Raw genomic sequence first — 16,770 nt, 5'->3', positions numbered from 1 at the left:
TCTGCAAATCATCTGCATATAAATAAAATTGTAACCCATACTTCCCAATAATAATCCCAATTGGCTAAGATTAATCAGAATAATCACCAAAAAACCCTCTCAAAATACATGTAATATAACTTTAAACAATACTACTGTCATATTTATATATTATATTTGGTCAGAACAAATATATTTTTATTATGAGAAACATTTATTTGAAGATTAGAAGCACCTTCAAAGAACGGAAAGGTGCTATGAATATAACACCCTTTATATACTCTACTTTTCCCAAACCAGCTAGAAACCCTAATCATTGTCCCCAGCTAGTGAATTTTTAGTGAACATTTTTTCTGAATATAAAAAGACGTATTGTCGATTTTTTAAAGTCACAATGCACTTCTCAAATTTACTTTACTTTAACTTGCATATTTTTGTATATTTACTCAACATCAAAGTCAGACTAACCGACCTGTAGTTTTCAGACTCCTTACTTTCCCATTTGTGTCTGCCTTTTTCCAGTCCTCTGGAACCACTCCAGACTCTAAAGAAGCACTGAAAACATCAGACAGTGGAGATGCCAGTAGTTTCTTAAGTTAACATTCTCAGATGTAGCCTATCTAGCTCCATAGTTTTTCTTCCTTCACTTTCCCATGATTTTCGTGTCATTTTCTTACACGGTGTGTAATGTTTTTATCATTGTTACTGTGGGCATCTTCTGCTCTAGAATATTAATGTAAGCAGCATTTGGACATATAAAAACAATAAGTAGCTGATATAAAATCTGAGCAGACACAATAACTAGATCAAATGGGTCACAACTGCAAGCTCCTACACATACTTTCTATGTCACAAGTAGGCTCCTGTCTAAGGAATCTGTGGAATTAATAATGCAGCATATTAGAAGCCGAAACACATTTGTTATTTTCTCTTATAAAAATTATTCCTACTTCTAGAAGAATAAATGGTATAGGGTATGTCCCAGCGTACATGAATCCCTATACTATGAGCACTAGTGCAGTGTCCCACAGAGATGTTATCAGCATGTTCTAGAGGGAATGTTATCAGTCTTGAGTTGGATTTCAGTTTGTGAAGCAACATGTGTGTGCTGTGCAGCTGCATTGAAGGAAGCCGAGAAATAGTAAGTCAACAGGAAGCATAGCTAGAGAAAGAATGCCAAGCTCCTGGTGAAGCCTTGCACTCCTGGGATGTGTGATTATTTGAGGTGACACAAGAAATGGCAACAACATATCCTATGTCATTTTGTGTTGCTTTTGAAATGAAATGACAAAAAAAAAAAATAATTTTTTCTGTTTCTGACATTTTACACACGCTATTTGTAAACAGCATGCAATGTATCTGTTGAATGCACGCTATTTGCAACTAACATGCACTAAAAACAACAACAAACAAAAATTGAAACAAAACAAAATAAGTAAAAAAAACCAAACATGAAATAAATCAAATAAAATGGAAACCCCTAGTATGTAACTCCACCCGTGAAAACTACCACAGGCCGATGCACTAAGATGTGCGGTAAAACGGGCACCCACATTGAGCACCCATTTTCCTAATGCACGCACAGCCACATCTCCTGGGCGCCCAATGCAATATGTAAATGAGCTGCTGCATTAAAAAGGACACACTAGGGAAGACTTTGCATCCCTAGCACCCAGGAGATGTGGCTCAGCGCCCACAATTGCAACGGACGCTCAGTACGAGTGTCCGTTTTGCCCCGTCTCAGTTGATTTCGCCTAATATTCACGCACACTGTATATGCCTGGAACATGTATATTGTGCGTGAATATTGTCGGATAGATTTTTAAAGAAGCGCGTGCACACATGGATGCGCTGATTTTATAACACGCGTGCGCCGGCGCACGCAATTTATAAAATCGTTGGGCCATGCACAGATGTGCGCCAGATTTTGTAATCCGTGCGCGCATATGCAGGTGGCGCGCGCAAGGGTGGAAGATTTACGCAATTCCCGCGCAGTGACGCATCCCGGCCTTCCCTACCCTCCTATCTAACCTTCCTTCCCCTTCCCTTCCCCTCTCCTCCCTACTCCCTAACCCTATCCTATCTAATCCCCATTTTTTTTTTTTTACCTTTTGCTCCTCAACAGGAGCTGTAGCAAGTTGCGCTCGCCCCCCCGGTTCATTCTTCTAAGTATCATTGCAATACTTATATCTACTGCTTGCAGTGTTTCAAGATTGAAAGAATAATGTAATGACCTGATCTAAAAAGAAAAAAAATTCTGGATGCACACGGCTGAAGTTTTATTCCCTCGCGCGCGTAAAAATCGGGGGTTACGCGCGTGGCCACAGCACTTTCGAGATGTGCACGGCGCACGCAAGGCCCAGCGAGGGAATAAAACTTCAGCCGTGTGCATCCAGAAATTTTTTTCTTTTTAGATCAGGTCATTACATTATTCTTTCATTCTTAAAACACTGCAAGCAGTAGATATAAGTATTGCAATGATACTTAGAAGAATGAACCACACAGCACAGTATTTTTGCATTTCTCATGAGCCCTTGAGTCAAGGAATGACTTAACGCCAACTCCGGGGCTGGAGTTAAATTTTCCATGTTGAAAAGTGTGCGTTAGGCGATCTACTGCATCAGGGGAAAATATCTAATAGCCTTATTTACATAGAATTTAGAGTATATTATCGAACTATGTAACCGTATAATAATGGCACCTTTTGGATAAATTAGAAACCACATATTTGTGCCTAACTGTAAACCGTTGTGATGGTGCTCTACTATACGACGGTATCGAAAAGTTTTTTAAATAAATAAAATAAATAAATGTGATGAGCGCTATCGGCTATGCAGTTGTATGGGTGCGCATTTTGGACGCGCTAATCCCCTTATTGCATCGGGTGCTAGTCTAGCACATTCAAAACCAGGGGTGGGCAATTCCAGTCCTCGAGGGCCACAAACCTGTCGAGGTTTTAGGATATCCTAATGAATATGCATGACATAGATTTGCATACAACTGAGGCAGAGTGCAAGCAAATCTCTCTCATGCATATTCATTAGGGATATCCTGAAAACCAGACTGGTTTGTGGCCCTCGAGGACCGGAACTGCCCACACCTGTTCAAAACGCATGTCCAACTGCTCATTAACCTGTGCACTAGGCTGGGCGCAGTTTATTGCATCAGCCCCCCCCCCAGTCAGTGAGGACATGACACACACACACACACACACACACACACACTCACTCTCTTACTTACTTACTCTTACACTTTAAGGATACAGTGAGACCCTCTTCTGTGCTACCTCTAAGAGAGGATTCACTGGGTAGTACCTTCTAAGATGGAAAGCATTTAGTAGAGAATGAGTAAGAAGATCCATTCCTTGCGAAAACTGGAGAGTCACCACATTCTTTCAAATCCCAGAGCTTTACTCTGGTCAGCGTATCTGAAGTATGAGTAAAATATTAGGGATGTGAATCGTTTTTATAACGAATAGAAATATCACACGATATTTCTTAATTCATTAAATATCGGGTAAAAAGAGAAACGAACACTTTTCCCCCGAATTTTCGTAAAAATCGTTTTTCGGCTTAGTGCGCGCACTAAGCCGAAAAACGATTTTTTACTAAAAAAAAAAAAAAAAACACCGCACAAACCCAAAAGCACAAACGATTGGGCACCGATGCACATCCCTATAAAATATATCAATTATTTTTCAGTTAGATTGAGATCTGTGATCCCAGTGCTCCAAGTTAAAACCTGAAGGAGGAGGGATCTGTGACGTCTGTGATGGAATATTGGAATGGAATCCACTTGCTCAGTACTGATAAATTTTAAAAAACTGAGTACACAAGGTATGCCCGTGGAGCAGCTTGAAAATATTTCTCTTCTATAAATAAAGTTCAGAACCACAGCTCTTGGATTTGTCTGCAGTTATTTTAGCTCTTGACTAAAACAAATCACAGCAGACCTGGTCACCCTGCTTTTGAATGCTTTTACCCACAGTCCACTACACCAAATTATCTCCAACACTTTGCGGAACTCTACAATCGTTCAGGACTGTCACCCCCACCCCCCATGTGACCAGTTACACAGATATTATGTGACTGATTGACTAACTTCCCATTCCCCTTTTACCTTTTGTAATATGTAGGTAACAATGCTGATCAATAGAGGATAAGAGTGTAACAGGACTAAATGAGTGAAACAGGCACAGGGCTGCAAAACCTTTTGTCTCCAGGCTACCAATTCAAATCCAGCCCAGGTTATTAATGACAGTCATTATCCTCTGACGGCCACATGGCCTATGCAGCTTGAATTGGCAGTTTCCATCTAATTCCCAGCGACAAGGCATTCAGAGCTGGCACTAATTGACAATCAGAGCAAGGCGGCCAAAGAGTGAATGGGCACGTCAGCCTGGCAGCTTTCACTAGCATGAAGTATGCATAAAACATTTCAGAGAGAGAGAGAGAACATAAATACATTTGGATTTATTTTCAGCATCTGAAATATGATACGCTGTTCAATGTTTTACTTAAAAGATATCACAGTAATAGAATTTACATATAAATTGTAGATTAAACCTAATTTTTACATTTTTATTTTGTGAGGGCAAGAAATAAAATACTCATTTATGTAGGTGAACCAAATGTCACGAACCGTGATTGAATACAGATCACCTAATCTGCAAGATTATGGTTAATGGGAAGAGCAGCCTTTTCCTTGCCACTGCTTCCTTCCTTGGTCCAGGAAAAGGACAGACATTCAGAAGATACTGGCTGACCTCCCAGACAAGCATGTAATCTCATTAAGATGATTCTCCTGTCAGCGAAACAAAGATTGCATTCTAGTTCAGATCATGTTGTACAGTATAACAGTGAAGGGATCAGGCAGGCCCTGAGGTAAAATCGGAAGCTAAGCTTTGGCCACAGAGCCTGGACACGGCTCTTTTCCATATATGGACATGGTATGGCACGGCCTTCACTGCCTTGTGGCTATGTACAAAACCCCTGCTTTGAGAAAAATTGGTTTTCCTACCCTGGAAGCAAAAATGTGATTTGCTAGTATTGCTCTGCACTGACAAGTTCTTTCTCCCAACAAACATCTTCTAAATGGTATTCTTCCCTACATCTCATTCACTTACTGAACACCTTATACGTTTACTTATAAAATACCTTCCGGAGTGATGGACAGGATAGAGAAAGAGTCTGAGTGCCTTGTGAATGCCAAACGTATGTGTTACTTTGTCTGCACTGAAGAAGCATTTCAATATGGCCAATCAGAGTACACCTGCCGTAAACACACCAGGACCCAAAAAGCACGAAGGAAGGCGGTCTATGAAAGTCGTCAGGATGAACAAAGAAGATAGATGCCAAATGTCTTTAAAATCCTTTATTGAAGCGGAGACACAAAATTAGCCCAAAATAAATGTGATGAGCTAATTTTGTGTCTCCGCTTCAATAAAGGATTTTAAAGACATTTGGCATCTATCTTCTTTGTAAACACACCAGGGGCACAAGCAGATACCACTTCACACTGTACAAATAATGTGGGCTATATTTATTAATGTAGTTGATTTATATTCCACTTTACCAAGTGGCATCCCAGGCTAAACAATGGATATTGAACAGTTTGGGAGTAGCTGCACTTACTAACTGGGAGGGAAAGGTTGGCATTTTTGGAGAATGCAAATGAATATATTCAGGTTTATGAATCTGTTGAGGTGCCATATAAAAAGTGCTATATATCTGTGTGAATGTGCATATCTATCTATAGACATACATGCAGTGCAGGCCCCTTTAGCCTCGTGCAATCTTTAATGTATATCTACATCTATAAATATCTATATCGACCTTAATATAGGTAGAAATATAGCCATGGCTATGAATAGGAAACTGACCACTCTTGCTTCTCCCTTGTGTATAGTTTGCTAAGTACGCAGAAATTGTGAACTTCACTCTACCGGACGGCACACTGAGAAGCGGTCAGGTTTTGGAAGTGGCAGGACATAAAGCTATCATTCAGGTAAGTACAGCAGAGGAGTCCTGGGAGGCAGCAGTTATACTGGACAGGAACAGAGAAAAGCAGGACCGACCAGGAAAAGAAAATTGCCATAAATCTGAAATGTAGAGAAATGACATATTTACATAGTTGCTAAGGCTGAAATAGACCAGAGGTTTGTCAAGTCCAACCTTTTTCTAACTGCCTAAGAACTCTCCCCATGCTGTAATAGAGAGGCAGGCTGTAGCTAGTTCTGCAGCACAGCGGAAATACAATAGGGATGTCCATTTGTTACAAACGAATGCTAAAAATGCAGGCGATTTTCGGTTTATTCTGAATGGAATGGAATGAACCATAACTGGGTCTGGGCCTCTCCAGATCTAGCTGGTGCTTCCCTGGGCTCCTCTGACCCCCACTCTCGGCTGTATAATGAAATGGAGCCTGGGGCCTGGAAGGATGAGACTTATTTGCATACTGTGGAATCATTGGATGTAAATATATCTCATGCATTGTGGAAATCCTGAAAACTACATCTCAAGGACTGGAGTTGCCTACCCTGTTTTAGACTGCACTGACATTTATATAGTATTATCAAACCCTCTCAATCATCTTTTTCAACAGCGAATAGACCTAGTTATTGGACAGACTTTCTGCCTATGTAAACCTTTCATCATTATCATACATTTGTATTTCTTAACCGCCTTACCATAAATTACGCCCAGAGTGATTTACAACAGAAAAATGGTTTTCATAAAAACCTCACATCAAAATAGACCTATTTTCCCCCATTATAAAACATCAAAATCATGTTAAAACATAAATGTAAATTTCCCATGTAATAGCAAACGTGTTAAAATTCATAGCTTCCATCTTACCACCCCTTTCCATTCTTGTTAGTTTTTTTTTTTTTCTGCTTTTAGAGCAAATAAATTGAGGAGGCTTCTTCTAGGGTGAGGAAAGACATTTTTTAACACCTGTTTGAAATTTAACCCAGGAGGCAAATGAATGATGGAATGAGAGCGCCGGGCTTTGAAAAAGCCTGTGGCATTGAGCTGTGATCTGCCTACAAGGCATATTGGAGATGAACGGCCTAGTTTGATCCACCTGGGAGTAATTGCTCTCATTGCCCATGTGCCCAGTTCTGAGCCCACTGTATTATGCGTTTCACAGGCTGTGCCCACGCTGCTGTGAGGTTCAGACTGGGAATTGTGATGTAGCATACTGGGATGGATCAGGGCATTTAGAATAAGTGAATTAAATTGAAGATGTTCAATAGAAAAACTGGGGAGGCTACATGAAGACAAAATAGGAAGTCTGAGAAGAAAATAACGTTTCCTGACCTGTGTGAGCCTCGTTCACTGCCCTTTCAGATCAGCCAGGCTCTCTCCTGTGGGTCCTGCTCTGGTTACTCATGCCTTGAGCTGGGCCGGTTGCTCCCATCACGTGAATTTGTTTTTTTTTAATTCCCGGCACACCTGGGATGACAGAGGCTGCAGCAAGAGTGGCCACGGGGTGGAAAAGAAGACCTGCCGAAGGCCGCCATGGGAACCCCGTCCCTGTGGTGACGGAGAAGGGGTTTGTGCATTTGAGAATGAGTGCCTGGGAGTGTTAGTGAGAGCTAGTGTGTGTGGTTAGAAAATGTGAGAGTGAGAGCTTGTGTGTGTGGTTAGAAAATGTGAGAGTGAGAGCCTGTGTGTGTGGTTAGAAAATGTGAGAGTGAGAGCCTGTGTGTGTGGTTAGAAAATGTGAGAGTGAGAGCCTGTGTGTGTGGTTAGAAAATGTGAGAGTGAGAGCTTGTGTGTGTGGTTAGAAAATGTGAGAGTGAGAGCTTGTGTGGTGGTTAGAAAATGTGAGAGTGAGAGCCTGTGTGTGTGGTTAGAAAATGTGAGAGTGAGAGCCTGTGTGTGTGGTTAGAAAATGTGAGAGTGAGAGCTTGTGTGTGTGGTTAGAAAATGTGAGAGTGAGAGCTTGTGTGTGTGGTTAGAAAATGTGAGAGTGAGAGCTTGTGTGTGTGGTTAGAAAATGTGAGAGTGAGAGCCTGTGTGTGTGGTTAGAAAATGTGAGAGTGAGAGCCTGTGTGTGTGGTTAGAAAATGTGAGCGTGAGAGCTTGTGTGTATGAGGGAGTCTTTGAGAGAAATCATGAGTGTGTGTGTGTGAGAGAGGAAGGGAAGAAGTCAGGAGAGAGAAGAAGCAGAGAGAGAAGAGTGACCCTGGAGAAAGAATTAGGAAAAGACTGACAAGGGGAAAGTGGAAAAAAGAGACCTGGACCAACTGATTAGAAAAATAAAAAAATCAGACAACAAAGGTAAAAAAAATATATATATATTGAGATTTTAGCTACTGGAATATGCCACCTTTGGGTATATGCATTTCTTATAATTTTGTAGTTTGCTCTTTAGCTTTCCACTGTTCAGAGTCTGGTTTCTCAGGCTATTTTGGTTTTGTTTGCATGTTTCTATTTCTAAATTGTAGTCCCTTATTTCTGTATTAGGTAAGGGTCGGTCACTGTTCTGCCTGGGTGTGACTGAGCTGCAGTATTGCTGCTGGCGTGTAATTTCTCTGTAGAGATTTGTAGCAGTCTGGCTTGTTCTGTTATCCCAGTAGGTGGTGTATTAATGTTCTAGGGCCTGGTGTAGTATTTGCATTGCTTCTTTTTCATAAGGTTGCTGTTATTTGAGTACTGAGAGTCAGTGCTGTTATATGGTATGGCAAGGTTCTAGGTGCCGTTTTTTTGTTTTTTTGCAGGGTTTTGTGTTATTTTACAAAATGTTAAGCAGTGGAGAGGATCTCTTTTTTTTTTTTTTAGTGAGGTGACCCCAGAATTTAAATATAATTTTTTTCATGTAGGGTTGTAATGTGAACTGTCATAGTTTTGCTCTGCACCCCTTCTCATGATTATTGCTATTTCATTGAGGTTATGGCGATCTCTGCCTTTCTGGAAAGAGATTTCAAGAAAGAATACATTGATATTTATTTTATGACATAATTGATTGGATCTGATGTTTGTGTTCTTTGTTTTTTACCTGATATGCTTGTTTATTTAATGAATTACAATAAATATAAAATAAATTAATACAGATTAATAAGGAATTTTTAATGTTGGTAAGTGTCTGAAATAATAGAGTTAAAATATTCTAAAAACTTTCACTCATGATGCATAAGGGCTGTTGTAGATAACTTAGGAACTTATTATAAGATACATGCTATGGCATTATTTATCAATAAGAGTACAGTTAGTAGGGTTCAGACCTGTATGCTTACTGCCCACTCTTCTTAATCTTAGGCCCACCCAAAAACTCAGTTCTGGCTACGCCACTGGCCTGTGGGGCCCTGGTGGAGCTCATTCCACCACAGCCCAAATGAAGAGGACGAAGGGGGCCGCGGTGGAGCCCATCCTGCCGTGGCCTGGAGAAAGGAAGCCCTGTGTGTGTGTGTGTACCTTGAGTGTGTGCCTGTGTGAGAGCTTGTGTGCAAGTGAATGAATGTGTCTATTTGAGAGCTTGAGTGTGTATGTGTCAGAGTTTGTAATCATGTGTATGTGTCTATGTGAGAGCTTTGTGTGTGTCAAAACTTGTGTGCATGTGATAAGCATGGGTGTAGCTTGCTTATTGCGGCGGTTACTACCCCTAACTAATTAACAAGTCGATCCTGTAAGGCCACGGTAATAACAGTGCGGCAGTGTCAGGCGCACCCTTCCTCCCCGCACGCACAGTTCTCTTCACTAACTCCCCGATACTCTCCTCTAATCGCATGCAAATGCATGCCGCGGCTTTAAAGCGGTAGGGAAGGGTTATGCCCGCGTAACCCATTTTACTGTATAGGTGCTTAATACAGCGCCTATACAGTAACCTGGGTGCGCTGGTACCTGTCATTTCAAATGTCATTTCAAATGACATTTGAAATGACAGGCACCATGAAGTGAAAAAAAAAATACCAAAATATGTAAAAACCTGAGTGTTCAAAAAAAAATAAATTTTAAATACCTGTCGGAGGGCCGTGTGGGTCCAGGCGGCGGCGGCGGGAGCCGGGTGGTCGCGTGTTAAATCTAGGCCGCGGGCGGGTGGGCGCTTGTTCCAGGCGGCAGCGGCAGCGGCGGCGGGGGGACACGCGTTAGTTCGAGACGGTCGGTGGGCGGCGGGTGGTCGCGTGTTAAATCTAGGCCGGGTCCGCACAGGCGCGCATTCATTCATCCAGGCGGAGGAGCTGGCGGCGAAAGCCGCCGGCTCCGCCTGAATGAATGTGCGCCTGTGCGACCCCTGCGATTTGGCGCTCAAGGCAGTCACAGCATTCATTCACTGCCGGTGGGGGCTGCCGGGGCAGCCCCCACCGGCAGTGAATGAATGCGACCCCTGCGATTCGGCGCTCAAGGCAGTCACATGCCGTGACGTCACGGCATGTGACTGCCTTGAGCGCCGAATCGCAGGGGTCGCACAGGCGCGCATTCATTCAGGCGGAGCCGGCGGCTTTCGCCGCCGGCTCCTCCGCCTGGATGAATGAATGTGCGCCTGTGCGGACCCGGCCTAGATTTAACACGCGACCACCCGCCGCCCACCGACCGTCTCAAACTAACGCGTGTACCCCCGCCGCCGCTGCTGCTGCCACCTGGAACAGGCGCCCACCCGCCCGCGGCCTAGATTTAACACGCGACCACCCGGCTCCCGCCGCCGCCGCCTGGACCCACGCGGCCCTCCGACAGGTATTTAAAAATTTTTATTTTTTTTTCTGACAGGTTTTATGTGTCCTACATCATTACATTTTCTCGATCATCTCTGTATCGCTTTTTTTTTTAATTGTGTTTTATTGTTTTTGAGTGTCTTAAGCGGTGTCGATGGATTTGTTACTAGACTCACAGTCCTAACTCCTACTAGGGGGAGGCGGTAAACTAAGACGTTACGGCCGCGGCAAAACAGTGCGTTACTAATGAGATAACCTGAGCGCGCGTTACGGTATCGGAGGGGAATAGCTAATTCCTTCATTATACAGCTAATTCGTTCATTTACATGCCGGGTGGGGAAGGGTTACGCGTCTGTTTTAAGAAGCGCTACGGACGCGCGAAACTGGAGACTGTATCGCTGATTTGCCTTACGCGTCCGAATTGTGCGCAGCGAGCTCGTTACAGACGAGAAATCTTCAAATGAATGTTACTGTATCGAGCTGTAAGCTAGATATTTCACTTAGATGCAGTTCCAACACTGCTCTCTACATTAATGGTGGGGGTGGAAAGGAAATAGAACCAAAAGGTTACTAAGGGCCAAGAGAAACAGATAAGTATAAGAAAAAAATAAAAAGTGCGAAACTTGCTGGGCAGACTGGATGGGCCATTTGGTCTTCTTCTGCCGTCATTTCTATGTTTCTAATATGTGTCTATGTGAGAGCTTGAGTGCATATGTATGTATTGTTTCAGTGGGAGAGCTTGAGTCTATGTCCTTGTCAGAGTTTATGTTCATGGTTCATGGGTATGTGTGTATTAGAGATGTGCGTTCGTTTTGGACGAATTAGGCAATTTCCACGAAATTTTTTATTTGGTTCATTTATTTCATTTTTGGGCCATTTTTTGGCCCAAATTTCATATTTTTTTTGCGGGGGGAGGAAATGTATTTTTTGCTTAATTTTGTTTTATTTTGTTTCAGTCAGTAGTGAGGCTACTTGCAAATAGTGTGCACAATTTTCTGAAACAAATTAAAACAACATTTTTCAGATTCTTGGGGCCATTTTAGATTTGTTTTGGATTTAATAAAACAAAATGATAATGGCCATTTTTAGTTTCAGATTACCATTTATTTTTTAAACAAATGCATATCCCTACCCTTTAATATATGGTGGAGCATAATTAAAGCATTAACCAACTTGCATGTTAAGTCTTCTTGAGGTCCGTATTCAGCCACTGGGCAGCTGGCAAATTTGGGTTATCTGGGTTATTCAGCGGCGCACCCGTGCTGCTGAACCTATCCGGCTATCTTAAAGTTAGCAGGATACGATTATATAATTAACTTTGGCTGTCTAAAATTATCTAATTAGGTTAGCTGGGAAGTGCTGGAATTAGGGGTTATCTGGCTAATTTAGCTGAATAATGGTGCACCTACACTGCCAGCTAAAAATCTGGGGGTGGTCAGACTGGTGGGATTTTTAAATCCCAGCATTTGCCCAGCTAAGTGGCAAATATATCCAGAAAAACAGACTGAGAAAAGGTCATACACAACAAATACTGGATAGGATATTGGAAAATGGAAGGAAATAAAGAACAGTGCATTTAAATATACTGAGTCTTCCTTATTTTCCTTAGGTATGTTAAATAAGCCAGCATTGGATTTTATTGTGTAGTAAAGAAAAGGTGCAAGTCTTAGGGAGCAAACTGAATATGCATCTAAGGGCCTTATTCAAGGGGACGGTAACTATTAAATAGCCACGTCGGCGCACATGTATGCGCGTATGCTGGCTCGCACTAATGGACATACCCATTTTATAACATAAGAGCAAGTGTGCACGCATGATATAAAATAGGCTGTACGCGCGTACATGTGAACGCAATTATATATGGATGCACGCATGTATGCACAAATGCTGCCTCTACCACATAAGAGGGGGGATTTTGGTACATAAGTGTGCTGATGCAATTACCAGTTTTCCAGTTCGTTCCCAGTTCGCCCAGTTAAAATATAGAACTTTCTAGCCCTCCTAGTTAACTAACGTATCTTTTACCGTTAGCCTCAATCCTTAAAACCCCGCTAACCATTTTAGTGTTTTTTCTTTCAGGACTTAACATGCCATCCACAGCATAAGTAAAGTTACGGGGTAAGGACCCCGGCATGTGCTTGTGCGTATAAATTCTTAAGCGCAGATTTCATTGAGAAATCTAGGAACACCTATGCCCCTCTCAGACCACGCCCACAGCCCATCCCTTTTTTGCAAAATATTTTTTGTGCGCGTACCAGGAGATACACGAATACTCGCACGCTTTTTAAAATCCATGTGATTTCTGCGCTTATCACTTGGCTTTGGCGGGCATAGGACTTTTAAAATTTGCCTTTATGAGGATCATTTTCAAACACATGCATGCAGTGGCATATATGCGTGTATATGTTCGTGAGTGGATCTATGTAAGTATTTTATAACCGGTGCCTATAATATATGCACATATGTAGGCTTACACGTGAATACATACAATGCATTAAAACCACGTATATCAATACAGCGAATGTGCGTACTTTTCCTATCTATTTTATGCATGAAAGTAAAGCAGGATTTACTTGCGTATTTCCCGATTTAAGCATGCAAGTTGGGCAATTTTAAAGCATGTGCATGGAAATTAAATTAACCAGTTTACCAATTAGTTCCACCAGTTCGCCCAGTCCTTCTCCAGGTCATGGAGACCTTCCTCGTACCTCATCCTGAACTCCTCCCCAGTTTACCTAGACCTCCCTCTCAGTCAGACAAATGTAATATCATTTACGCCAGGTAATTATCAGATGTAAAAATCCTTGAGCAAGTTGGCAAATGTATGCGCGTGTCAATATGCGTGTATTTACAACTTTGAGAAAATACAGAGTACACAAGTAGATGCTACTTATGCTCATGTGTGCTAATTTTTATGCACGTATCATTTGGAAAATTCACCCCTAAGGTTTTGTCCCCATTCTGTGCCAATGGAAAAATTATTTTTTGGATAAGGCCCCAAGGTTCAGTTACAAGATTCATTTGCGAACAATTGGTGGCTAAATTTCCACAATCAGGGTAATGTGCTAAGACTGATCTTCTGGCTCAGATCCAAGTACAGAGTCTGAGCCATGATGATCCCTTCTTGGCCTTTTGGCTGAGATTGAGAACTCTACACAATATGGAGGGTTTAATGCCCTGTGGCTGCCACCCAATCCCATTGGGAACATGATTATTTCACAAGCATTGCCAGTGCAGGAGGATTAAACCTCCTGTTAAAAAAGTATATGAATTAATACAAATGCTAAAATTGATTACTTCTCAGCCTTATGCTTAAGATAAAAGTGTTGGGTCTGAGCTCTGAGAGCTGAGGATGTTTCCTTCTTGGCCTTTTGGCTGAGACTGAGAATCTGTGCGATATGGGGACTTTTAGCAGCCTGACACCCGATCCAACTGGGGACATGTTTATGCTAGAACTAATGCCAAAGAAAGATTACACTTCTTTCTGAAAAACAAAAAAACAACAAAAGACACTTATGCCATTTACTGGCTGCAAGACAGCACGAGTTGGGGAAGGGAGGGAGCAGACCTGCTCCGTAGATTTTCTGCCTACACCTGAAGTGCATATGCCCACAGCAGAAAGAAATAACATTATTAAATGCTTTGGGAGTAGTGGCCCTGGCCTAGTGGTTAGAGCAGTGGGTTGAGAACCAATGCAAGTAGGTTTGCATATCCTGCTTCTCGCACAGGTGCTTCCTGTGACCTTGAGCAAGTCATTTCTCCAACCCCATTGCCTCATACACAATTTAGATTGTGAGCCCTCTGAGACAGGAAAATAGCTACTATACTTGTATGTAACTCACCTCAACCTTGGAATGGAAAGGCGACTAATCAAATCCAAAAACCTAAACTAAATGGAGCATTTGTGCACTGAAACTAAATTATATCTTTCTAAAAGCAGCACTGATGTGTATTAATGGCAAAAGGATATATGCCAGAACCTCATACTTAGAAGAGGGCCAAATACTTTGGGTGGCAGATTTGCTGAGCATTAGAAGTTTTGTGTTGGAAAAGACCTTGTCTTGGTTTCTGAAGTCTTTATGGAACTCTAAAAGGGCGTCCCAGACAGTGGCGTAGCCAGAATTGATTTTTTGGGTGGGCACAAGGTTAACATGGGTGGGCTGTAGGCATGCAGGTCTACTAGTTGTTTTTTTACTGATAAATAATGCCAAATTATGCAGCATAGCATTCACATCTACGCCTAAGTATGAGGTTTACTTAATGATACAAACATAATTCACGGTGATTTGTGGTACTTTAGCCTTCTTATTATTACGATTTTATACACGGCTCCTACCTGTCCATAAATTTTGAGAGAGCGGTTGTGTTGCTTATATTTAAATTGCTAACATCTCAAAATATAGATATATATTTTTACCTTTGTTGTCTGATCTTTGTATGTTTCTAATCAGTTGGTCCTGGTCTTTTTCCCATTTTCCCTTATAGCTCATTTCCTAATTCCTTTTCAGTGTCTTTCTTCTATTACTGTCTTCTTCCATTCCACACACACACACACACACACATACACGCTTTCTCTCACAGACTCCCTCTCACACACTCAAGCTGTCACTCTCATATGCTCTCCCCCCCCCCCCACCCCCCCACAAGCTCACATTCAAGTTCTCACTTTCTCACCCCTCCCCAGGCCTATATTCTTATGCACACACAGACGCACATCCAGGCACCCATTCTCACCCACACACATAAACCCAGACTCCCATTCTCACCCACAAACCCATGCTCCCAGTCTCACCCACACATATTCAAGCTCCCATTCTCATCCATACATATACACATTTAAGGTACTATTCTCACCCACACATACACACATTCAAGCACCCATTCTTATCCACATATTCAAGCTTCCATTCTCACCCACCCACACAAACCCAGGCTCTCATTCTCACCCATATATACACACATTCAAGCTCCCATTCTCACCCACCCACAAACCCAGGCTCCCATTCTCAACCACACATACACACATTCGAGCTCCCATTCACCCACATATTCAAGCTTCCATTCTCACCCACATACACACCCAGGCTCCAGTTTTCACCCACACACACTCCCATTCTCATCCACACATACACATTCAAGCACGTGCACAGCTTCCGCTTTCTCCCCCAGAGCAGGAAGATCAGCTGCCTCTCCTGCTGCCACTGGACTCCTGCTATCTTCGGGCGTCGGGCCGTACTGCCTGCCGAACTTCCTGTCGGGGGGGGGGGGGGAGCGGAAGCGCAGCGCACAACGTCTGCTTCCTCCCTCCCCCCCCCCCCCCCAAGCAGGAAGATCGGCGGACAATACGGCCCGACGCCCGAAGAAGATAGCAGGAGGCCGGTGGCAGCAGGAGAGGCAGCTGATCTTCCTGCTCTGGGGGAGAAAGCGGAAGCTGTGCACAGCGCTTCCGCTCCCCCAAACAGGAAGTTCGGCGGGCCGTTTGGTCCGAAGATAGCAGGAGAACGGGTGGCAGCAGGAGAGGCAGCTGATCTTCCTGCATTGGGGGGGAGGAAGCGGAAGCTGCGCACGGCGCTTCCGCCCCCCCCGAACAGGAAGACCGGTTGGCCATACGGCCGCAGCAGCGCTTCCCCACGTGTGCCGTGATGGCGCGCGAGGCGTGGGTTCTCTTGTTCGCTGTCGCGGGGATGGGATCCCGCGACAGCCTTGCAGTTCCGGTGCTAGTTGGGTGGGCCTGAGTCTAAGTTGGGTGGGCACCTGCCCACCCAGGCCCACCTGTGGCTATGCCACTGGTCCCAGAGAACTGGCCACCCACACATGTATGCACGGTTCCCTGTGCACACACATAGACGCACCGATTTCATGTATGCGCTGGTGCGCGCATATTATAAAATCCGTGGGCCGCACACACATGCATGCTGGATTTTAAAAACCATGCACACATGTGTGGGTGGCGCACGTATGTGTGGGGGGGTATTTTAGTAGATTACGCACAGCGACGAAATGGGGCCTTCCCCCGTTCCAACCCAGACCGCTCCAATTAAGGAGTGGACTGGGAGGGAGCTTCCCTACCCACCTAGCTAAAACCCCTCCCTCTTCCCCTCTCCTCCTCACCCCCTTAACCCGTCCCAAAAACT

At 43.3% G+C, this 16,770-nt stretch overlaps 1 protein-coding gene across 1 annotated transcript in view; it reads left to right on the top strand.

The window, feature by feature from the left end:
* The window catches only part of ATP6V1B1 (ATPase H+ transporting V1 subunit B1), a 217,989-nt gene that overhangs the window by 128,849 nt on the left and 72,370 nt on the right, over nucleotides 1-16,770 (top strand). Inside the window, exon 3 of the mRNA XM_029594325.1 lies at nucleotides 5,887-5,985. Coding sequence (XP_029450185.1) covers nucleotides 5,887-5,985 — 99 coding nt within the window. The remainder of the gene's footprint in view (nucleotides 1-5,886; nucleotides 5,986-16,770) is intronic.

The sequence above is a fragment of the Rhinatrema bivittatum genome, chromosome 1 (assembly GCF_901001135.1).
Source record: "Rhinatrema bivittatum chromosome 1, aRhiBiv1.1, whole genome shotgun sequence".
Taxonomy (NCBI): Eukaryota; Metazoa; Chordata; class Amphibia; order Gymnophiona; family Rhinatrematidae; genus Rhinatrema; species Rhinatrema bivittatum.
Note: the sequence above shows the minus strand (reverse complement) of the source record. Positions and strands in the feature narration are given on the sequence as shown.